The following is a 25,972-nucleotide window of genomic DNA, read 5'->3' on the forward strand; positions in this document are numbered from 1 at the left end:
AAGGTAAAATACTTTCTTCAACCTTAGCAATAGTTTTCGGCCCATATTATGGGAGATATCTTGTAAATGTTCAAGCCGAACACCCTCAAAAGCAGAAGTTATAGCTCATTGAGAATGGATATGTGCACAATTTTTGGACTAAGTCAAACGAAAACCTGGAGGGTTTTCTAGAAATCATAACTCAAGTAGTAAAAAACATTTGTCCAGATGGATGCATCTTGAGATTGAAATTCATTTATATCCCTCCGGAATGGGAAGTGTTGGACGGACACAAAAATTACATCTCTCCATATCACTATGTGAGAATTATTCAGGATCCGATAAGGAGTTCAAGAAATTCGGGAAAAAATGGCAATCCCAACAATAGCATTTTGTGGATGAAAGCCATGTCCATTATGTGTATCAAAAACATGGTTCGAAGGGATTATGAGTCCAGTCTTTTAACCAGTGGAGAAAAAATTATAGTCACATGCTACAATCATCCTACACTAGATGCATGTGATTTCTTCTCTGCTATCATGAGAAATGAAAACGATGGAACTCCAGAAACCATTGTAAGGCTAAAGAAGGTGGAGAAAGAGAAATGATACAAGATTCCTTATTATTTTCCATATGACTCAGATCTATACGAAAAAGAAGACACAGAGCAAGAAAGCGACCATGAAGGCCAAGATTCTTTGAGATTATGATTGTGCAGCTAATGTCACGAACATGATGGAAAAATAAGAGTTGCCGACGCATCCAAATAAGGAACGTGAGCTGCCGATATATTCAAAAATGTCTCTTTATGCTTTTATGAAATAGTTTGCCGATGCATAATAAATCAATTTTATTTTAAAAAGTCAGCAAAGTTAAGATGTATGTCGTCCATTTTCTTAAGGAAGTTTTGATTGAAGCCAAGAGGGGAAATGCTATAAAGGGAGGGCGAACTTCTTTGGGAAGAGGGAAGAGAGAGAAAAATCAAAAGAACTTGAGCTTTTCAGGAAGAAGGGAAAACCAGTCTATTAATGTTCCAGTATAGTGAGTATATAGTATAGTGTGAACTGTGAGTGTGTTTACTACTATGTGAAGTGTCCTTTGCTATATTCATCTGGTGTGGTGTGTCTTTTTCTATAAGTAAGTTTGTATTTAAATTTTAGTCATGTGCAAGTAAACAGCCTGTTTACCTAAGAGGGAGACTCTGAGTTATGTATTTGTATTTATGTTGAATAAATAAGACTCTATTGGTGCCCTAAAACTCTGTCGCAAAAAATATTTAAATTTGCTTGATTTTTTTTTTCACGTAATTTGCATTTTTCATATGTGTTTATTCTGTATTATTTGAACTCAAATTTATTGTTTTCTAGGACAGCAATGATTCCGCCAAAAGAAAGTAATTATTTAGACAAAAAGGTCGTTAGATAAAAATTATTGGCATGTTCAAGGCTAGTTCTTAGGAAATTAAATCTAAGTTCATAATAGAGTAAGAATAAATTTTAACTATCTAGATTTCACATTTTTATCATTGTTTATTTTTATTGTGTATGTATACTGTTAAGCATTGTTCACTACTGTTCATGTTGTGTGACATACAACCGCGTAGAGTAGAAATTTCCCGACTAAACGACATGGATGCTTACGTACATACGTACGATTTGACATAATCATGCAACTACATGCATGGACGATTACATAGGTTTTGACACGGTGGGGGGCTCAAATTTTGTGAACACTAGAACTTATCGACTTTGAAATCTCATATCCGTTCGAAGCTAGTGTGTAACATATTAATTTAGAAGTAGCTCGACTCAGGCGCGGATCTAGGTGCAAGTTTCAAGTCCACCCAAAAATTTCAAGAAAAATTGCTAAGGATGGATGATATTACCACATATTACAAGTCTTGCAACTTTGATTTGTTGTTTTATTGAGCACCAAGCTCACCCAAATTCAATTCTCCTCAAATGTAAATCTATGATCTAATTTCTATTTACTTCATAATGTAGATGTTTTTATTTTACTCCATTTGTGTTTTTAGTCCTTACAAAAATAAATTTCTTATTTTGGTGTTCATTTTGATTAAGTTCTATGCTCAATTCCAAAAAAAAAATATATGTTCCTAATCGATGATTTAATAGAAATGTTGGATGTATTTTTATTTTCAAACCGATAAAGTATATATTTAGTATATTATAGTTAAATTTTTAACAAACACTATATTTTTTGTATCACTATCAGTCATGAAAAAAAATTCAAGTCCCCCCATAATATAATTTCTGGATCCGCCATTGGCTCGACTACTACTCACAAGGAGTCACAGCTAAGATACTGACCAAGTAACGAAGAGGATCAGCTGCCAGAAACACCAATACCACAGGGCTTCAAATTCTCAGCCCTCAAAAAGTCCCTAAAAAATCGTGTCTCCACCCAAAAAGTCCAGAGCTTCAAATTCAGTGTCTCACTGATTATCCAGAAAGCCCCAAGCTTATGAAGCTTCCCCCTCAACTTTTTCCCTCTCCATCTGCGGCTCTATCTTTGCTCTTCCCGATGGCCAACCTTGAGTTGGGTAATGATTATTACTTGTGATTTTTATTTCATGATGGTGCTTTCATATCTCTATTGTGAAAACCTGAATTATCAAATGGTATTTTGTATTTTGATATGGGTTCGATAAATTTTGTTGGGTTATTATCGGGTTATTAGATAGTATATCTATTTGATTATAGGTTTGAGACTATGAGCTGCAGAAGATTTGACATTCTTTATAGGAAATAAGATAGGTAGAAATGTTTAGAAAGATTGAATCTTGAACAAAGTGTGAATGTTTCTGAGTTTCTATGTTTATGGGGTTAATAGGTATTCTGTGTATATTATGTCTATTAGGAAAGTCATGCTTAGTGTGGTGAATTCCCGGGTTACTTTATTGAGTTTTTCTTGTGTTTATCTTAGTCATATAACTCCTAGATGTTAGGAGCTTGCTATTTGTGTCAATAGTGGAAGACTTCTATTTCTTTTTGTTGTTAGAGCATCTCCAATCAACTAGCCAAATTTTTTTGCTTAACTCAAAATTTGATATATGAGGTGAGCCATTTTTAACATAAGTTTGTTCCAATCGATAAGTCAAATTTGAAAATTTTATATTATTATTATTATTATTATTATTATTATTATTATTATTATTTCATTTAAAAAGAAAACAACAACCCCCACTCTCTCTCTCTTCTCTATCTCAATGATATACGTCTTCTTCTTTTTCGGTTATATGATTTGCATCTCTCCTCTATCTATTCTTCTGGTTTCATTATCAACTCCTTAAAATCAATACCGATAGAAAATCATGTTGGGTATTTGAGAGATACTGCCTATGATTGTTCAAGGGGTGAGTGGTTTTGGATCATCACCATGGCTGGGTAAGTTTATGATGTTAATCTTTATCCCCAAATCTAAATGAAAATTTAATATCTGCATCTTGTATTGTTTTGATTTGGGTGTTTTGTTGAAACTCAAAACCCAAACTTTGGAAGTGATTTGAGTACATAAATGGGAAACAAAAGCTTGAAGTGGCTCAATTGGCAGAGTGTTCCTTTTGGAAATTGATGAAGGATGAGCAAAAGCATATAGGAAATTTCTTCATCTTGAAAAATTCCATGATTGAGTATTTTGGGTTTATTTTTGTTTCAATGAGTCTGGTCAGAGTAGTTCTCAGAGTGGAAGACGGATCTGGTCTGGGTAGGTCTAAAAGAGATTTATTTTATTTTCTGGTCTGGCTAGCTAGTTCTCTGGTCTGAGATGAAGACGAGGGAGATAGAGAGATGAGAGACGACCAAGGAAAGAATAAGTTTTTTTTATTCATTTGGTGGCTTGAGTCAAATTTGACATGAAGCTAAATTAGTTAAATTACACGTGTATGACTAATGGGTTGGAGTCAGGAGACTTTAGCCAAAAATAGTTGTGGAGATGCTTTTGTAAACGTGATTGCTTTCTTTTATGATTTCCATTGTGAAAGTTGTATTTAAGCCAAGTAGTTTTCTTTGACTAATATGTGAGTACTATCAGATTAGGTACTACAAGTCTGAAAATTTACATGAACAAATTTCCAGATCATCAGGTCTAGTAATGTACAGATCATGGAACTGAATGTCTTGCATGTTTTGTATGAAATTAGTGGGTGCTTGCTATATACAAATTACAAAATTGTGATGAAGAAGAGAGTTAGGTTAATTGACTCTTCCCTTTGAAATTTGCAGGACTTCTTTCTCCGCGCTCATGTCTTGAAGTTGTACAACCAAGCAACTAAGGGTTACATGTTGAGGCTAAAGGTCAAATTATTTACGTTAACCAATATGTTTGTGCAATATGGCCATAGTTCTGTATATATGTTTAAAGGAAATAATAGAACATTTCACTAAGATGGAAAGGGTACTCTATATCTAACCTTATTTCTGTTGCTTTGGTTCATGAGTGATGATCATGATTTATTGTATAGAATTTGACTTATTGGCTCACCATTTCAAGTACTATATTGTGCAGACTGTGACTTCCTAATAAGGTTTTGTGTACTTGTATGGTTTAAGTGGTGCTAACTGCTAAGTGCTAACCTAAAGTTCATGGGATATCCTGAGTTTTATGCTTTTCGATATTGTGCAAAATCTATAAAAATCCATGGTGTCAAAGATTATGTCAAAATGGCCAGTATTTTGTCAAAATGTTCTTATCTAAGATTGTTTTTTTTTTTTTGAATAAATGTAAGATCCTTGTTTAAATGTATCAAAATGTTTGAATGGGGAAGAAATGATTAAATTATAATATATAAGCAAATTAATAAGACATCAAGTCTATTTAAAAAAATAAAGAATAAATTATTTCCTATCCAAATATGACATTCTATTAAGAAAAGCATAAGCCAGTTTGAGTTAACACACTGCTTCTGCCTTGACAATTACTTATAATAAGTCAGTTTATCAAACGCTCAGCTAGTTAATTTATTACTTACTTATTTTTAAAAATAAGTATAAATCAACTTTTCTTATAAGTCAAAATTGCGTCAAACGCAGTCTATATTGTTCCAGAATTCCCCTCATTAAACAGCCAGTGTTTTCAAACTAGTCGACAGACACACAAAGCCACAGAGGAGTACGTTGGGTTGACAAACATAAGACTAAATTATCACATAGAAGTACCGTAGACGTAGACAGTATAAATACGACCTGATCATCGATCATCCAGACTCCAGAGAAGTGAGAGAACACTACTACGGCTTTTGTCCGATTGGTCTCACCATCATCATCACTATCATGATAAGTTTTAGTTTTGTGGTACTCATCCATAGGGAAGTTAGGCCCAGCCATATCACGAACATTCTTTTTGTACGCTTCTGTTTTCTAGTTTTGGCAGTCTAGAAAACAGAAGTCCTTCCATATCCAGGTGGTAAAGGATCTGACTCACCGACCACTGGTCCGCCACAGCCTACATATTCTTCTCCTTTCGACATGTCATACTCAACACCTCTCCAAACTTTGCACCCAAGAAAAAGGAAAAGCATTAGAACAGACCCAGTGGAATCGGATGATAACCAAGAAAAAAATGATACAAAACTCATAATAATTAATGAAATGTATCTGGATTACAAGAAACACGAGACAATGAGCAAATCAAATTAATTGAGTCAGAAACACATGCAGGCACAATTGATATTTAACCAGTAGCCTCCTAACTAAGCAAGCTAAGCTAGAGGTATGGTCTCCAGGATCAAAGAATTCACAGACTTAAATCATAATTACTATGGTGAAGAGCACATAGTAACCTACAATATCTGGGTTGCTGCTGCTCAAAGAGCTGGGTTCAAAACTTTGAGCATCTTGTTTTTTAATCAGGATCATCCTTCTCTAACTCTTTTGTAGTCCATATCAGCGCCCCCTGGAGAAACGGAATAGAGTTTTAAAACCCAAGAAAAAAAAGCCGTACTAATGGAATCGATACAAACCCTAATCGATTCAGGTGCTGCATACAAAAACAGCCTTACACACAATAACGTACGAAACTAATCGAATCGATATCCTTGAAATATATATATTCGATATCAAATTAAGCCTAGCTTACCCACAATAATTTACTAGGTTGGGCCTAACAAACGTACAGAATAAAATCAAGAGCATACCATCAGGCAAAAGATCCGGCTTCAGCTTCTTGGCCGAGTTCAGATCCGATAGTGCGGATGTGGGGTTCAGAGGCGTGACTCCTTCCATCGTTATTATTTTCGATAATGATACATTAAGACCCTCAACCGAGGAATGCTTCTATTCCCCTCGAGCCCCTACAATTGTGCGTGACGATGCACGTGTTATTCATCACGCGAGACTTTATGTGTCAAATTTTTTGTTATATTTTGTTCTTTGTGTTTTCATTCTCTCTCTACAATTGACCTTATTATGTTCTTGAAATTGTTCATTTAAACAAAGTAATTTACAAATTGCAAACCAGAGGACAAAACATCAACACCATTTATATTGTATTAAGTTCAAGCACCAATCTCAATTTAGATATCTGTCAACCACAACTATCAGACTGATTTCATGTACTCTTCGCCATATACTCTAATATGAAGTTTTCCCAAAAGGTGATATAACGGGGTTTTAGAACTCCTGACGTGCATGCTGAACCAACACAACAAGAAGGGTCACAAGGGATGCATAAACTGAAGTGGGTACCCGTTGCACGACCTTCCCAACATGAGGTACACCCTCAGTAGCCTTCTTTGTCGCCATGGCAATTGTTGGTGCAGCAACTAATGTGACGATCAGTCCCTGACTGACAACACAAAAAGCGTCGGCAGTAATCTGCTTGATCAACTTGGCAAACTCTTCCCGGTCAATTTCTCCATCAAGATTGATGTCATGTTCCTGCAAATAAATAACGCATGCTTTAGCTAACAAAATTCTTACAAGGCTTCAAAGCAAGAATCATCATGCCTACTAAGATTTGGTTAGGGAAATTACTGAGTTTTCTTCTTACTAAATAAATTTTCAATTTTTGAACAAACGAATGAACAGAATTATTTGGAAATGAAATTGAGCAGTTTGCCTCCTAGTTCCAGAATCCATATGCATATACATTTAAGTAGACCTATAGACCAAGTGGAAAATCTTACAGGTGGTTTGACTGGCTTCACTCTAAATGACACTAGTTCAAAGGACCAGGTATTTAAGATTAAAAACTGATAACGGGAATCACTGATATCATGGTTACCAAGGTTATACAATCACTAATATATTCAAATGGCAAAGGAAAACAGAAAGAAAAGCCATTACTATACAAGCCTTCAGTAATGGCATTATAACCATCCTCTAAATAATTCATTAACAGAGTTTATGAAATGTGAGTTATACCTTTCAAAAACAAATGTGAGTTATATCCTACTTCTACAATAATATATATGACAGTCTTGAAGAGCCTAATGCTGCCATGGAACTGTCCACCTAGTCGCGCTTTCAAGAACATAAGCTTCTTTATAAACTTCATACATTTAACTGGGTTATGCACTCCAGTAAAAGAGTCCAACATATGTGGGGAGTAGCCATGCAATAATGAGGAATCATGCAGATATGAATCCAGATGGAAAGAATTTACTTCTTATAAACAAATTTTCTTTATTAGTTCAATTCGACATGAAGAGCCTATAACTCCAACCTGCTGCGCAACCCCATACCCCCTCCCAAAAGGACCTCAAAGACCTGAAGTATCGATGTTAGCATGTGACTTAACAATTGATGGAAAACTCAAAGACTAGCTTCAGCAAATGAATACCCACATCTTCTTTTCTTTCTTCAAGCTAGATTTCTTCTAGTGCCAAAAGAAGGTATCTACTAAACATGACAACAAAAGTAGTAATGACATGAAAAAAGTAATAACAAAAAATCTCCAACAATTTGTACAATTTTGGACTCTTCAGAAAGATGCTAGACGTTAGTTTGAAATGACAACAGCCACGAGAAGGGGTTTCCTAGAAATTGAGACTGGTAGGTATACTAAAAGTTGGAATTGATTTAACCCTTAGTTAACCTCCAATACACAAGCAACGACACAAAGTTATATGAAAGGAGAGAAAAATGATATTTATAAGGCCTGTACCAATCGACAAGAACTGCATCAAAAGATAATGAAAGAAGGCTATATAGATTTGATTCTGGAGGATTAAATATCGGTAGTTGTTCTTTGTTAGGTTGAATGTACAAGGAAGTGTATAATCCTTTCTGAAACAGACTTCAAGATGGAAAACCTAAACAATCAATACCCCAATAGAGATGCTATAACCATAGAAAACCCATAGTAATACGACGGGACTATTACCACACTGCAGATCCAGTAAACCTAAAAAAAGAAAAAGAACATAAAAAAGCACAAATCCAATCTGATGTCTAATAGTCAAGTTAGAAAGTATATGATGGATACTCAACCAAAAGGACGGTAAATGCTAATTTGCAGGTAAAAAGGGTACGCCCCTGACATTGATATAGGAAATAGGGAATTGAAGAATCAATATTACTCATAGAGAAGCAAGGACACCGTAACCTGTGGTAGTACTTGAGAACCATTACTAATTAGTACACTGTAACTCTGTAAGTAACCTTAAAACCACCAAAACCAACCTGTTCCCTATAAGACAGGAATAGAAGTCGGTTTCGGTGTCTAAAGAGTTTATATGAAATCTCCTGCACATTTGGATTTAAACCAGCATCTGTGTCTAATAAGATATCCTAATCCTATGATTCATATCCCCAACTCTTTGAACATTGAGGAATCACACATTATCAGTCTGTATCATGAGTTCATGACCAATCACAAAACATCCATAACAACACTGCTACGATTCTTAGTGGTCCTCCATATTCAAGTCCTTTCAAGTCAGCAGCAATAACAATATGGTAAAAACAATGGTCACGAACAAGTACCTGAATCAGAAGTCTGATGGAATCCTTAGAGGGCGGATCGAAATGCGGGCCAGGCAAACGTTTGTTTATATCACTACAAAACAATGAAACATACCATAACTACAACAACAACAATAGAATCGCAAAGCAGCATGATCTATATAAGAAAGCTGAAGATTAATTAAGTATTAGCTCCTTACTTGTAAACAAGTAGAACACCGATGTAGACATCCTCGAACCTCAAAGTAGCAGTTCCTGTCTCGTTCTTGAAATGATCAAACACCTTGTCGGTTATCTTCCTGATTTGCTCTCGCCTCCATTGCTTACCTGCACGCTCGATGATCAGGGGAAACTATGAGACACTGAATATAATCCGATTGCATATAATTTACAGTTTCATTCATGATATGATCGTTTAGAGTTTAGAAAGATGAAACAATTTGTGGGTATATACCTTGTAATCTGTCGAGGACTTGTCCCATGGCTGAGAAGACTGAGAGAGATACCTAAAGGGGTTCTGGGATTTGAGTGGCTTCAAAGAAGAAGAAGGTGATCTTGGATATCGGAGGATTTTGTGTTTGACTTTGTCTGGGAGTGAGAGAGTAGAGTAGGGACTAAGGGAAAGATAGGCTACGGTTGAGACAGTTACAGCGTCCACCCGACTACTCGCCACGTGAATAATAGCCAATACATGCCCGCCATTTTCAACTCTGTTAATTATTTTCTTTTAATATTTTGCTACCTCTGGATTTTTCCGAGGTTGAAATCTGTTGTTTCACTTGAGCATGTGGCATAAATTTCATAAGAGGTGGTGAACTCAACTCATAGTATGCTCCTTTTAACAAATTTGTTGCTTATTTGATTGGAAAACAGAGTGTGTATGTAGTTATATTTAGAACTGTTTAAAAAATTAATAAAATTTTTATCCAGATGAAATTATACCGTAAAATGTCGATTGGAGGACGTAAAATCCTTTGAAAACGGGTCAAAATAAGATGAAATCATTTAACGCGGATAGGTAGAAATCTCACTTGACAATTCTGAGTGAAATAAAATGGAGAAACACCCGACCATCTTGTAGGTATTAAGAGAGGCACATTAGATACACAAGCGCATGACTTTGCACCCAAATTAGCACACCAGTCAATGCAAGATATTTGCTTGAATCACTTATAGATTCGCCGTGAAGCGAATGCTTAGAGCCCTGATTAAGCAGTTACTAATTCACTATATCTCAAATATTCATAATTTATACATCTACATCAACCATAACTCGGTATTAGTAAATTTGGTTCAACATGCACTTACTATAACTATAAAAAAGTGTAAAATCGGACACCACAGTAATTTTTACAGGTAAGACTTCTTTGTTATTTTTCTTTCCTTTTCATTTTTACCTTTTTTATGAATAAGGTCACCTAAGTCCAGAACTCCATATTAGGTCTGGGACTTTAGAACCATTTAGAACCGTTATAACCGCACTGGAATAGTCGATTCGATTTGATTCAAAAATAAATAAATTACTAACTTTAGAGGAACCTCACCGAAACAACCAATTCAATTCGATTCCGTTTCCTATTTTTGAAATGATTTTAGAACCGTTAGAACCGAATATTCACAATTATATAAGAAACACTCATATAAGAAACATCTTTCGTTGCCGCATCCCTAATCACTTTTTTTTCTATATTTCTTAGACTCATACTAATCATTATATAAATTAAAAAAATCATATTCGCCTTACATTATGCCATGACTTCCTCTATTATTTTATTACTCCTTAAAATCTAAATTATCTTAGGTTTACAGTCTCTCTCTCAATTCTTTTTGAAATAATTGAGTATGTTAATTGTTGATCATTAGGTAATTGTACTAAAGAGATTGTTGACGTTTGGTATTTGTATTTGAAGTTGGTATTTTATATGCTTATTATTTAAGGCTTAGAGATAAATATATATTATAATAAAATTTTGAAACCGTAAAAACTCAAAAATCGATCCGATATTTGCGATTCGATTCGATTCCGGTTCTGTAAACAAATTGTGTTAAATCCGGACCGTTATTTTTTTCGATTCCGGTTCCGATTCTGGGCAATATTTTGGAATAGGTCCCGGGCCTATTCCAGATACACAAAGGAAAATAGAAGAAGCTAACAAAAGCAAGGCACTGAAGTTGGCTTAAGCCCTCCACCACATGAGGGCAAGGCTAGACCTTCATTGTTGATCACCGGAGACAAAAGTGGGTGTAGGCCGATCAGCCAATCTTTAATTTGCAGACCCACCCTTCAAACAGTAAGTGAAACCTTCACTCTCCGAAGCCTTGATATTTAAGATTGCTGGGGTTGATTGGATCTTGGGCTTTGCAGTTTTAGTTAGTAAGATTCATCTGGAACTAAAGTGGAATATATTCTAATCAGAGCTGTGCAAACTGAGTTTGTGTGTTTTTGTGATCATGAGTTGTGTACGTTCAGGCATAAAACTTTTTTTATCATGACTCATTCCATTGATCAGTAACAACTGAGTAAAAACCAAAGTGGGAAACATTTGAGGTCCAGGCATTTGAGATTTTATGTACCAGTTTCTTGATACATTTATGCTGATAAGGATTTATATTGTAACGACTCCAAAATTTCGAGCTTAAAAACTCAAAAATCCAAAGTCGAAGAACACCAAAACAATCTCAACGAATCGAAATCGTTTTAAATGCACAGCGGATCATTATTGAGTTCACAATAAAACTCAGACAACCAATTATTACAAACCAAATTTATAATTCAACATTACATAAAATGGAAATGTAATAATCCTCATAATCTCTCACAAAACTCACAAATCAAACCTCACAAGTTCTCACACACAAATCCGTACTAGAATCCTCACCACAAGCAGGATAATGAACAACTTCGACTCTCCGGAGTCGTCTCTCAATCTCCACTAATCGACACCTGCGGAATTATCCCCTACACCATCGAATTGGTGCACCGGGATTGTAAACACAAACCCGGTAAGCTTATAGCTCGTGTGAGTAAAATGAAAATATAACTCGCATATCAATATATACGAAAATCCACAAATCAACAAATATAAATTCACTCATGAGTCAATGGACGGCTCATTTGGTTGTCCCAAAAATATATGAAATGAAGTGCTCATGAGAAATTAGGCAACCCTTCTGGTTACCCAAATACATTTATAATACGGGTACTAATGAACGCTGGTACACATCTGTTACACCTCACGTAGTACACCGCCGATATTGGGCAACCACCTGCTACCCAACATCCAAAAATATGAGTACTCATGAGCCGATAACCACATGTTACCTCACATGCAGTACTCCGGTAGACAGACTAGAGCTCTAACTGTATCGTAACTTTCACCCGGCCAAAGGCTAGGTTCCGACTTGCCAAATCACGTACAATAATCTCACATCATATTGTACAAAAATCAAGTCCGAAGACAAATCAACATTTTAACAATCTCCATGTTAAAATCACGTACAATAATCTCACATCATATTGTACAAAAATCAAGTCCGAAGACAAATCAACATTTTAACAATCTCCATGTTAAAATCATGTACAATAATCACACATCATATTGTACAAATCAAAATCACATGCTCGATATACAATCTCGTCATCAAAATGACATCATCACGATAAAATCATAACAGTATATTATATAGCAAACTATATATATATGTACCTATTTACCATTTATACAATATATATATATATAATCCGCTATATCATATACATGTCATATTTCATAAACACGTCCGAAGACAAAACGTTTAATAAACACCATGTTAAAACCTCGTACAATAATCACACCTCATATTGTACAAATTAAATCACATGCTCCATATATAATTCTCGTCATTGAAATAACATATTCACAATGAATTCATGACAGTATATAATATAGCAACCTATATATATATATATGTACTTATTTACCATTTATACAAATATATATATATTCCACTATATCATATACATATCGTATTTCAATATTTAAAACTCTTGTAAAAATTTTGAAATCACCGCAAGGGTAGATTCGTAAATATGTGAGATTTTACTCACCTTATCAACTCGAGCGTAATTCCACAATTTCCGAAGATAATTCATTTCCTTGATTTATCGATCACCTTGAAAATATAAGAAAAGAATTTAGAAACGTTTTGTAAACCTTTAAATGCCGAAACAACAATAATAAGTTACTGTTAACCAAACACGTCGCGTATCACGCCACCGCCACCCCATTTCTCCCCATTTCCTTCTCCTCTGCCCTTGCACGGCCCAAGGCCACCTCCAGACCTCCTCACGCACTCACACGCGCCGCCTAAGGTGGCGGTGCTCCATTCTCCTCTACACCTCCGATTCTCCTCTAAAATCCTTCCAAATCGATTCACAATCTTCCCAATCACTCCCAAAACATCACACAATCGCACAGAACAATCAATTTCATCAAACCTTACCTAAATCGCACGGTGGGGGCTTTGATTCGTCGTCGAGCAGTGGCGAGCGGGTGCGAGGCTTAGCGAGCTTGAGGGTTGCAGCGGAGGGTCACGCGGTGCTCCAGGGACCGGCGGTGAGGGACATGGCGGCTTGGAGGCGGAGATCGCAGTGCAATGCAGAGGGAGGATCGGGGAGAGAGAGAGAGGTCTCTGCGGCGAGCCAGCGCGTCGCAAGCTCGGGGGTTGGAGAGGAAGGTCACGTGATCCTTCTGAGCTCGGCGGTGCGAGCCACGGAGGGCTGAAGGGCGAGATCACCGACGGGGTCGTTCGGAGGGAGAGAGAGCTCGAGAGAAGAGAGAGAGCTCGAGGGAGGCGTGGCTTGGAGAGAGAGAAGGGGGTTTCCAATTTTGGAAACCCTAAACTGATAAGTTTTCCTTTTATACCCCTTTCTAAATCGGAAACTAACTTCCGACGTTAATAACTTTCACCTCTGACGTCCGATTCGAACATGTCACATGTCCGCGCACTCGTATCGACGAGCTCTACGACTTTCGTGAAGAAAGTTTTCACAAAAGATCGACGGAGTAAAACTTGATATAGACGTTGCGGAAACGTAACGTTTTTCTAAATAAACGTTCCGAAACGTTTCCGTTCGAGTTTCGTAATTTTTGCAAGCAATCCACATTTCATTTTAATGAGTTTCACAACTTAACAGAAATTAAACAATTCAAACATCGTTCCGAAAAATCGGGTTATTACATATATTTTCTCAATTGTTATCATTTGAAAAAAATAAAAAGAATGGTTGATGCTGTGGTGTCTTTTTTGAAATTTATAACGATTAAATTATGGCACCGAGCTGATGGTTGCTTTAGTAGTGTTGACCTATTTGTGTTGATGCCCTTTAATTGTAATGTACATCTCTTCCAGTTCTTTGCTTTCTGTCTTTTGATGTTTTCGATTTGACAATTTCTAGGTTTCCAATGACAATCTGAAGAAGAGAATGAGCTGTTAGAGAAGGAACGCTGCCTTCCTGTTTCTGCGGTTCAGGATATGTTGCTTGTTCTTCTTCTTCTTCAGAAGGAACAGAAGTTATGACCTTTTTTATATCAATGGAGAAACCTATAACATAGGTGCTTATTTACGTTTCCTTTGATTTCATTTAAGATTTGATTTTTTTAAGTCTTTTTTGTGTGCAATGATTTACCTAATGCCGCATCATCTGATTGTATTTATATCTGCTTTATGGAATAAATTATCTGGTTGAGGTGTTCATCTCTCTTCAGATTTTGGAAGGGGGCCAAGGGGCACATATTAAAACTAATTTTCAATTAGGTATGGTTAGTTGGAAATTTCGTTTCAACTTTTCTAAAAATAATCTGACCAATCTTTTATTGACTGACAATGGTGCAAGGAAACAAATCATGGACCTCGATGCTGTTGTGAAATGCGAAAGAATGAAATGTAGAATGAAAATCGAAATAACTCACAACCACAAGCGGAAAATAAAAATAATAGAGAGCACTGAAATTTAACGTGGTTCGGCAAATTGCCTACGTCCACGGGTAGCAACAATAAAGAACCTCCGCTATACGAAGAAATGTTACACCAAAAGAAACACTACTTCAAGACTATCACTTGAAGGGATACATACACTCTCACACTCACTTTATTTTGTACACACAAAACTCTCTACTTGGAATTTTCTCTCTATCTCTCACTCTTGATAACACACAAGATGTTCTCTCCGGTATGGTATAACAATTGTACCACTTCTCATGCCATAAATATGCAAACGTCTTCATGAATTTCCCATGCAAATCCAATACGACATGCACAAGGAAGAGAATTCAAACTTCTTCCTTATTTCAAGCTTCAATGTTTGTATGCACCATTAATGTTTCTCCATGCATTTGTCAAACATTTCAGCCACCACCACCCTAAGGTTGTAGCTTTGTTTCTTATCTTCAACAAAAGCTGCTCCAAGTTTCTACAAAATCAACTTCACTCTACTATATAGCTATAGCTATAGCTTCTTCAATTAATAGGTCACCAAAAGAATAGTTCCTCGTGCTTTCTTCATGTATAATTCACTACATGATTTCTCACCTCCATTAAGGAGAGACTGACCCATCAGATGCCATGCAAATTATCACAGATTGATTATCCAGAAATGTGGAGGATTAAGTGGAAGCTTCACAAGAGAAAGGTGAAAGTCTTTTGAAGGCTACAAGTCAATCTACACACGTAAGTTTTAACCTCTAGGATTTGCTGAAATGCCATCTTATTGATGCTTTACGTGTCGTTTATATTCAACTCTTAAGGAGCATTCAGCAAAACAAAACAATTTGGGATGTTACACATATCCACCAATGTAAAAAGAATAATGAAACAGGCGAGAGTTTATTGATGAATGGCAAACGGCTTCTGTGAACCTTGACATGCATTTTGTTTTTCTATAACTTGAGAGGAATCAATTGTGTCTATAAATCTACCAGCTGCATTTTATGGAACTACTAGATATAATGTTTGTCTTCTGCGAGAGCACACTGTTATGTATTGGCATATGACCTTCTTAAAACCAAACTGTTAGTGTTAGTCCTTTTGTGTACCGTTGTCCAAGTCTCTCTTTTCTATCTTTTTTCTTATATATTATTATTATTAGGACTGAAGAAGAAAGGTTTACAGATCCTTCTTGATCCACAGATGGGGAGATTGCATCTCCTCTCCTTACCTGCTTGCACTAAAGCAATTGTAGCGAGTAGGGGAAGAATGTCAACGACATTCCATGTTTGGAACTTTCGGAATAGAATAGGTTCAATGACACTGCCTGCTTTTTATTGCTTGCCCCGCTCCCCTTAGAAGCGTTGGTATAAGGAATTGGTACTTTAGTCCTTTTACAGGAGAAAAAACAATACAGACATGAACTAATCACAGGGAATATCACTCCATGAAAACCAGAGAAACCACAAATCGTATTTTCCCTACTCTCTCCATTTATTGTTACATACTTACATATATGTAGCAAAGCACTCTATAATGAAGAATTAGGGAACGGTTGTACTGTGAATACCTATATATAGGAGTGCATGTTGTATGCTTCACATTGGGCACTGAGGCAAATGTTTCTAAGTATACAGCTCCAGCTTGGATAACCTGGCTGTTGGTACAGCAATTAGCGGAAACTTTTTCTTAGTCACAATCCCAAATCTGTCTGAAAGGTCAAGCTTTTTCCCATCAGGCAATTTCCAGTGGAACGCATGCAAGAATGAAGCCATCACATAGATTAACATCCTCTCTGCTAAGGGAAGCCCCGCACATATTCTTCTCCCTGAACCAAATGGAAGAAACTGAAATTTATTGCCCTGGTAATCACTAATCGAAGCTGTTGCTTGGACTTAGGAACCTTGAGGTCTAAATTCCAAGGGACATCCACTACAAAAAATATTAATGATACCCACGTTTTTCATTCGTGCCCATTGACCCCTATGCCTAAGGAAGAATGTGGGCATTGCCAATACCCACGTTGCAGCGACATATTTCAGAAATGTCGGTGTTATTGCCGTGGCTAATGCTCAGAAACCCACATTTTAATCGTCTTTCGTGCCTCAACTTCAATAGCGGACATGGTGGGGTCTACATCCTCTAACACCCACGAATACATCTTTTACGTGACATAAAATATATGATTGTTTAACCTTACTGACTGTTTATTACACTTTGATTGTATATTATATAAAAGGGTTAATTCCTCCTATGGAACTTAAAGTATGACTACTTGGACAATTTGGTATCTGATGTATGAAAACGGACAATTTAGTACTTGAAGTTCTCATTTGTAAGCCATTTTTGTACCTCTATCAATTTTTATCATATTTTTAGGTTATTTTCGTCATTCTAGCCCTAAATTTATTAAATTCTCATTTTTCTTCATTTCTTCCTATAATTACCTCTCTTTGGAGATAATTAAATTGATATATCTACTCCATTTAGCATATATCGAAAATACATTTTTTTCTTAAAAACTTATTGTATCCTAATTATTTTCTGTAAATGAAATAAATTGCCTTTATGCAATTGTAATTTTTTATTAAAATATATTTTTAAATTATTTATAATTAAAATTAATTTAGATTGATAGCTACATTATGAAATCTTATATACGTAAATCCAAGGTACAAAATCTCCCCGATATTTTCGATATATACTCCGGTATCTCCATTTAAAAAAAATTATATATCTTAGGGGTAAATATCTTATTTTTTCCCGTATCTGCGATATTTCTCCGATAACATAAAACATCTCCGATATTTACGATATATCCGATATATCTTCGATATTTTAGAGAAATATCTAAAAAATTTAACTCAACTTGAGGATGTCTCAGACTCTTCTTGACTTGCAGTTTTTGATTAATTAATCACCTCGAGGGATATAAAAAATAAGACTAGAAGAATAGTCATTCAATCAGCTAATTTTTAATTTTTCGTAAAAGATATCAAGACAAATAGTGAAAGTTCAAGTCTTAACTCTTAAAAATCAAGCCATATCAGTGACGAGTGCTCTCCTTGATCTTGAGGGAATCCAAAATAAAAGACCACAACGTAGTATCATGAAGTTGGAAAAACTCGTATACTGCTACTACAATATGAAGTTATGACTACGTGATAAACGAGCAAATGATAATGTGACAAATGAAAATGACTACCTAGAGCCTTTTTTGGGTACTAGATAAAATCAATAATTGTATTTGTTTCTATGTAATTCAATAATAAATAAATAAATAATTTCGGAAGATGAACAATATTATTTTTCCAATATCCCCAATATATCCGATATCTCCATGTTTCAAAAAAAAAACAATATATCCCCCGATACCGATATTTTGAACCTTGCGTAACTCATCACAGATACTAAGTGGATGAGTTATCAAATTTTTAGTGATAATTTAGAGGCAATTTGGAGGTATTATGAAAAAATGAAGTAAAGTAGAGATAGGATGACGGAAATAACCCTGAAAATATGATCAAAATTGACATAAGTATCAAAATGGCCTAAATTTGATAATTTTAGGTACCAAATTGTCCGTTTTCATACATCAGCTACCAAATTGTCCAAGTAGCCAAACATCAGGTACCATAGGAGGAATTTATCCTATATAAAATACAATACTAATTTATTTCATTTCAATCTCCACAAAATACATCAACAAACCCATGTATTTCTATTGAAATAGCAAAAAGTGTATAATACAACTGTAAGGATTTTACAATGATACATCAATACTCGGATACTTGTTTACACATTAGTTTTAATGCTAAAACTAACTATACTTCTATCAAAAAAAGAAACTAACTATACTGCATCAAGCTTTCTTCTTACTTCCAGTCCTACTCAATCTGCAGTTGCAGCTACAACTCCTGATAGTTCAATGCACACACTGAGATGATATTGACTTAACCTATACCAACCAATCAGTTTGGAATGAAATGATAACAAAACTATGAATGTAAAGTGATATAATATCTTTACCAACAAAAAATAAATGAATTACTAACCTCAAAATCAAACCCAATACTATGAAGACTTGTGCTGAGAACCAATGACAGTTGACATAACAAATAAGTATGAGTAAAATCAAAGTGCCAGAAAAAATATTAATGTATATAGGGTATAAACATTAGCATCAGAGAACTTAATTTACTTGTTATTTGAGAAGACAACTAACCTGCTTTGCATATGAACGTCATACTCTACCAGTTGCCTACATTTACTACCCCCCATAAGATGGAAATCTTAATAAAATTTTATTAACAAACATGCTAAGGTGTGTACATGGTTTTGGACAAAGTAACACAAAAACTTGCACAAACCCTCCAAGTGGTTGCATTAGCTTAATATAATCCTCACATTAGGTACGTGAAGATAAAATCAACAACGGAAACACAAACTGAATTCAGTTCCGGCCAAGAGTAACCATGCCATTTATACTTTCATATAATTAAATACGATACCAAGTACACATAGATGTAATTTTTGTTACGACCCAAATCTTTTACGATTCGTGGCAAGAATAATTTAATCTTTTCCTCGGAACGAGAGTCGTACTACGTGTGACGACTTTAAAAGTTGACTTTGTGACGCGTAAGTTTTTCGGGAAAACTTCCTTCATGAAAGTCGTAGAGCTCGTCGATACGAATTCGTGGACACGCGGCACGCCTAAATCGGAGTTCGTATGAAGAAGTTATGAATCAAAAACATATTTGGGCATTTATGGAATTTAGAATAAATAGGGGGTTAAGTTAAAAAAAAAAGATTCAAAAATCGGTTTCGCGCCACTGTTCATGGCCGAAAATCCAATTTTCTTCTCCGGCTGCGATCTCCGTCGTCCGGCCACGGATCGGGACGCCACCAGTCCCGTTAGCTCCCTCTCGCCATTTCCAGTCGATCTGTACCGGTCTCACGTCTCGCCGACCAACATACACGGTGCTGCACCGTTGCTAGTTTCTGCAGAAGTCAACGCCGCCGTGCGGCTGTTTTCCGGCGACTCCGGAGCTCGGGATTGCTACGAATCGATGTGATCCTCCATTCTGGGCATAATTCAGTCGAAGTTGGGCGACGAATCGGGCTGGATCGTGATCTTGAAATCGGTGCACTATTCCGATCTTCTTCTGCGTTTTCCGGCCACTTCCCGGCCGATCTGGGCTCCGACGCCGTCATGAAAAAGGTTTGGTTTCTTGTGATCTATAACTTTCATGTTGAAGTCGAGTGGTTTTGGAGTGGTTGGTGAGGGGTGGCGCGTGGGGCCCACGCGCAGCCACTGTGGCAGCGCGTGCGGCGGTTACCTTTTTGGGGCAGTAGGTTACCCCTTTGTGTAGCATTCGTCGATGCGAACTTATCGACATGTTAATCGATGTAGTTAGTCGTTGTATGTTGTTGGTAATGTAGATTACCGTATAAAAGGATAAATGTGATTGTTGTCATTGTGGTATATTTGGTGTATGATGATTAGGATGATGGTTGTGTTGATGTGTGTTTGTTGGGTAAGGTTTACGATATTATTTGTGCAAGGGTGCATGGGCTTAGAAATGCCGAAAGGAGAGTTTTGGTGAATTCGGTGTGTTGGGTGTCCTTAGTAATTTTAGTTAAATATTAGAGGGGAATTACGAATGGCTTGATCCCTCGAAAAAGGGTACGTAGGCAGCCCAAACAAGGTTTAGGTGCAGCCACAATTATTTTAGATTAAATATCGGTTTACGTTTGTAAGTATCTAATTTTGATGCTAGGTTTCTGTCTACGAGTGGACGTTAATTTAAATATATGCATGCATGAATAATTATTTATGTGATTCCGGGCGTTATATGATTTAATTGCTTTGCGATGATATTTGGTTGACTTGGATATATATATATGAGATATATATATTTATAACGCCTTATTTGATTTAATCGAAAAGTGTGGATTTTTATCCGGGAACGGGGTTCTCGGGATTTGTTATATTCATATTGAGATTTATATATACGGTTGGGAACCGTACTCGTTCTAATTATTCTTATCCGGTATCCTCTCCTCTAACTTGTTAAGTTAAAGGGGGCACGATCAACGGATAAGAATGATTTTCTATCTTATTCCGGTATCCTCTCATTTAATCCTATAAAGGAGGTACGATCAACGGAATCATATTCCATTCTATCCGGTATCCTCTCCTTAGCAACATCAAAAAGGAGGCATGATCAACGGATATGAATAATATTTATTTTGTGACTATGTTAGCATACTGATCTACTTTTCCGCCTGAGAGGCGATGCCGCCCGAGGGGGCGAGGTTATGTGATATCATTATTCCGCCTGGAGGGCGATGCCGCCCGAGGGGTGAGGTTACTCGATAGCACTTTTCCGCCTGAGGGCGATGCCGCCCGAGGGGCGAGGTTACGTGATATCACTTTTCCGCCGGGAGGGCGATGCCGCCCGAGGGGCGAGGTTACGGGATATCACTTTTCCGCCGGGAGGGCGATGCCACACGAGGGGCGAGGTTACGGGATATCACTTTTTCGCCGGGAGGGCGATGCCGCCCGAGGGGCGAGGTTACATGATATCATTTTCCGCCTGGAGGGCGATGCCGCCTGAGGCGAGGATATATAGCCGGCTAGGATAGGATGTTTCAATACCCTCTCCGTGAACGTGACGTGACGGTATTGAAAACTTGAGATTTGATAGGTATATATATATTTTTGGCCGGGGGGCCTATGGTACGATATTGTTATATTGTTGCGACTAGCGGGGCTAGTTAGCTTCTAGCTATTAATAATTATTTATGTAGACTTGCGGGGTTAGTCGGTCTCTAGAATGATCGGATAGTATTAATTTGACTAGCGGGGCTAGTCCAGTTTTATTTATGAGTTATTAGTTTTACTAGCGGGGCTAGTTTATTTTTATACTTGCAGAATGATTATTCGAGATTGGGAAATCCCCTAAATTGATTAAATAGTTCTGGGATTTTAGTAATTATTCGGGAATTATATATTACGTTAAATAACGACTTTGGTGTTCGTAACGTGAGTGGGAGGTTGTGGTAAGAGGAGCGGAAAGCTCCAGGGATCGATCGAGATTTGTGTCCTAACGTCTCATAGCGTAATGGACGTCTTTATGAATGTTATAGGTTGATAATTTTTATTGTTGATATATTTGTGATTTGTGTTTGAGGAGAATGTGAAATTATGCGGAGCAGATGGCTCCATGTGTCAGGGTGGTTTTGAGATATTAGAAGTGTCGTTTTCGTGCAGGTATGGTCGACTACTTTCAGGGGAGACTATGCCAAAATTTTGGTAAATCTCCTTTGATAGTGGTCCCCGCACGATCTGTCTTGAAAGTAGCGTTCATTTTGGGGCGGATCGTGTCAATTTTAACATATAAAATAACCTGTAATCAAATCCGCCACAACATAATCAAATATATAGCAAGACCATCTCATGATTCTCACTCAACATGCATACAAGGTAGCAAAGTAAAATGGATCATAGATGAAAACACTGCCCTTGACATATTCCATGGTAGAGTAAGTTGTAAAGAACTTGACCTCCAAAGTCAAGAATACAGAATCTAAAGTATATAATGTGATTGCATAGATTACCATAAGACAAGACATTACAAAGATGAGAACCAAATAGATGCAGGACACCTTTCACCCCTTTAACTGAAAATAGGTGATCTCTAGCCTACATGTGCAACATAAAAAACAACCAACCAGTCACAATATTGGTAAAATGCAGCTGCAATAGCTGCACCAAAATTATGAATATATTGATATTCTAGAGTGATTTAACTATAGTGCTAATTAATATCTTTAAATCATAATCAGTAAGATACAAAGTCATAACAACTCAGGACCTTGTTCATTAACCAACATAAATTGAAAGAACTTTCTATCATACACATGTAGAGAGAATCAAATGACACCTATTATTATAAATAATAAATCAAAACAGCAAAAGTTTCCAACTAGGTAGACATATAGGTCTTACCAAACAACTAATTAACATATAGCAATGATTACTTGCTGCATTGCGTGTATAACATATTAAAATGTGAACTCTCTACAAACTATGTGCACTTAAGCCAGTAAGCCACCATAATCATATAAATTCATACCTTTAGAGAATCTATTAGGCCAACTCCTTTTGGATGATTACTTGTGTCTACTGCCTATTTCATGAGACAAACCCTCTCTTCAAATGATTGCTATGTAGTCTCCCATATTAGCTAACACCATCTTTTCACCATTGATCATCATTGCCAAAACCAACCCAAATCCATTTGTCTCCTCTATAACCTAGCCATCTCGAACCTTTGATTTAGCACTAAGATATGCCTATTTCATTTGTCTCTTACCTCTTTCCCTTAACATAAGACTGCACAGAAGAATATCATGTCAAATCTGTGAGAATGATGAAACTGGGCACTAAAATTAGTTGACATGGGAACTAATTGACATACAAAAAAACATCCCCACTCCTGTTTCACATACATTTATATGCTACAGAAAGGGAAAGGATGTACAATTTCAGTGGGCTTGTTCTGATTATTACACTCATTCTTCTTTGACTCCACAACCTTCTCCAACATCTCTTGATCCCACTCCTCCATGGTTTCTGACACAGAAAGTTCAAGCAGAATTACACACACACAACTGATATAAATGTATCAAATAATAAACAAGGCAAGTCAGCTAGTTCTCTCACCATCGTCGCACGTATCACTGTAAATGTCAATCATTTCACCATTCCTCTGGACATTCAAATCATGAGATAACTTGCACTTGAATCCCTTAGTACACTGCCCGGCCTTAAAACTTGCATACAATTGACTTGGGATCTACACCTAACCATATTCACAATTCCCATTACCAAAAAAATCAATCACACAATGTCAAATTACTGCGCTGTGGAAACAACAACACAGAAAATGTGGGAATGAGTGAGAGCACATACGACATACCCGGTGGCACTTTCGGCTGACTAATTGCAACCTTGAACAGTTAATATGAACTAAGACCTAACATCTTAGCGACCATCTTAGCCTACTCCTCCATTGATATCCCAAAATTAAAAAGGCAGTATCAAAACAAAGGAACTCAAATTCAAATCAGAAAAGAAGGTTGAATCTGTTCCCTGATAATGAATAATGTGGACCAAATCGAAATCAAATATAGATGAATAGAGGTTACCGACAAGGCGATAAGTAGATATGCGCCTCCTTAGGGAGCCAGTAGCACCCAGAAAGCCTCGTCTTCACGTCTACCTCCATACCCAGAAAGCCTCGTCCTCGAGAAAGCTGCGAACTTGGAAGTGTTTGAGAGCCTCACCAGCTAAGGCTAAAATAATAAAGAGAAAGTAAAATATACCAATAATTTATTAGAGATATTTATTATCTTTTACATTCAAAGTATAAAAGAAATTAAAAATAGTGCCAGTGTCAGTTTTCTAACACAAGCAAACATGATAAAATCATATACAAATGAGATACTCACGTTTAGTATTGCACGTGAGGTAGTGTACCACAAATAATCATTTCGTGCCATACTCACTTGAACTCCTCATGAAACAAAAGTAGCATTTGCTCACTCTTTTTGTAGTGATCCCAAACACTCGGATCTCTTTGTATGGCCCAAGTATTGAGAAAAATAACATAATCTTTTGGTACGTGGTAGCCACCAATGGTGGTAGATTGGTTTGGCCGCCGGGGCACTAGGAGGGGCAGTAGCGGGTGCAAGCGAAGTGTCTCCTTGATCATAGCATCCAAGTGTTGTAAGTTGGGCAAATGAAACTCTTCAACCATGTTGTTCAATCCCACGGTTTGCGCTAGTTCTTCTTGAATCTTGTCATTTCTTCTGGGTGGTGCATCAGCTCAATCAGACCCACTCCACTATTGTTGCCAGTGTGTCAGTTCCCCCCACCACAATATCCTGTTAATATATATTAGAGTTAAAAATATGAAACTTAACACGATAGAGATTAATTACCACTATTTCAAGAGTTAGCCACAAGTTACCGTGAGCAAGCCCTTGATTTGCTACAGTGTAAGGGATTGTGAACCATCTGCATGAGTGTTATTGTTCTCCAAGAGGAACTGCAGAAAGTCCTTCCTGTTATTGTTTTGTTATACTTCCGCACTTTTCAGCTGAGGGCATGAGCTTCCTCATCTTTTCTTCTATGGCAAAAGTTAGAATCTTGTCAATCTCAGATTGCACTCTCTTTGCCTGCCTCTCTATTCCTTGTATCTTAAACCTTGCAAGCGCATGAAAGTAGTCCGAAATGTTTGGTTTCGCAATTAGATCAATCATTTCTCTAGACCTCTTTTATGTAATCTTCCCCAAAGTCATTTCCCTTCTCTCCTTGTAGGGTGGCACCCCAAAGCATACGCATGGTTGTGTTTATTGCTGTGGAGAATGCAAACTGAGACACATCAGTTGGAGTTCCAACTTTCTCATGATAAATCTGACTGATCGACTTGTGCATCTCCCATTTTCTCATAGCATAACAATTATCAAGATTGGTTTTGCTTAGCATCTGACTCACGAACACCTTGCGAAGCTTCTTCCAATCTGAACTATAGGATCCAAACGCGATGTCGGTTGCTCCACATGAGGCAATCAGAGCAGCAATTGTAAGATCACGGTTTGCAAATGTTGTATCATGGTCACGAACCACTTGTTTCACAAGCTCATGTGAGCTTACCACAATCCACAACTTGATACCAAGTCGGAATTTGTAAATCGGGCCATAAACCCTTGCCATGTCTGTGAATTCTGAGTGAAGATTTGCACCAAGAAATGGAAGGTATCCTAGTAGTGGCACTCCACGAGGTCCTAGTGGCCATGGAGGTGTTGGGTTGTTGTTCGGTTTCTTCCGAATCCAAAAGTGTAACGACCCCAAAATTTAGAGTGTGAAACTCAAATTTCGAAATCATGAAAAATTCTAAAACAATCTCAATAAATCGAAATCATTTTAATGTCACAACGGATCATTTCTGAGTTCAAAATACAACTCAGTCAAACCAATTATTACAAACCAAATTTATAATTTGACATTATAACAATTGGAAATGAAATAA

General features: G+C 36.8%; 1 protein-coding gene, 1 long non-coding RNA gene and 1 pseudogene across 2 annotated transcripts; all 3 read right to left on the reverse strand.

Moving 5' to 3' along the window:
* Positions 1 to 6,456: 6,456 nt before the first annotated feature.
* LOC126801997 (uncharacterized) lies at positions 6,457 to 9,515 on the reverse strand. The gene is made up of 4 exons (XM_050529511.1): positions 9,358 to 9,515; positions 9,104 to 9,230; positions 8,925 to 8,997; positions 6,457 to 6,875 (listed from the first exon to the last, which is right to left on the reverse strand). The coding sequence occupies exons 1-4, from the start codon at positions 9,383 to 9,385 to the stop codon at positions 6,609 to 6,611; spliced, it is 495 nt and encodes a 164-aa protein (XP_050385468.1). The 5' UTR covers positions 9,386 to 9,515; the 3' UTR covers positions 6,457 to 6,608.
* A 6,977-nt stretch (positions 9,516 to 16,492) lies between these two features.
* Positions 16,493 to 25,773, reverse strand: LOC126803517 (flavonoid 3'-monooxygenase CYP75B137-like; annotated as a pseudogene).
* LOC126802003 (uncharacterized) lies at positions 22,810 to 23,721 on the reverse strand. The gene is made up of 3 exons (XR_007672892.1): positions 23,602 to 23,721; positions 23,420 to 23,511; positions 22,810 to 23,271 (listed from the first exon to the last, which is right to left on the reverse strand). It is a non-coding gene; the product is annotated as an uncharacterized LOC126802003 (long non-coding RNA).
* Positions 25,774 to 25,972: the final 199 nt, after the last annotated feature.

This window comes from Argentina anserina, chromosome 7, assembly GCF_933775445.1.
Source record: "Argentina anserina chromosome 7, drPotAnse1.1, whole genome shotgun sequence".
Lineage (NCBI taxonomy): Eukaryota > Viridiplantae > Streptophyta > Magnoliopsida > Rosales > Rosaceae > Argentina > Argentina anserina.

What these genes read in the sequence shown, in the direction of transcription:
- LOC126801997 (XM_050529511.1), bottom strand. Translation starts at nt 9,385, where the DNA reads ATGGGACAAGTCCTCGACAGATTACAAG. An exon ending in AGTCCTCGACAGATTACAAG is followed by an intron (nt 9,231 to 9,357) that starts GTATATACCCAC and finishes TCGAGCGTGCAG; the next exon opens with GTAAGCAATGGAGGCGAGAG. An exon ending in GGTGTTCTACTTGTTTACAA is followed by an intron (nt 8,998 to 9,103) that starts GTAAGGAGCTAA and finishes ATTGTTTTGTAG; the next exon opens with TGATATAAACAAACGTTTGC.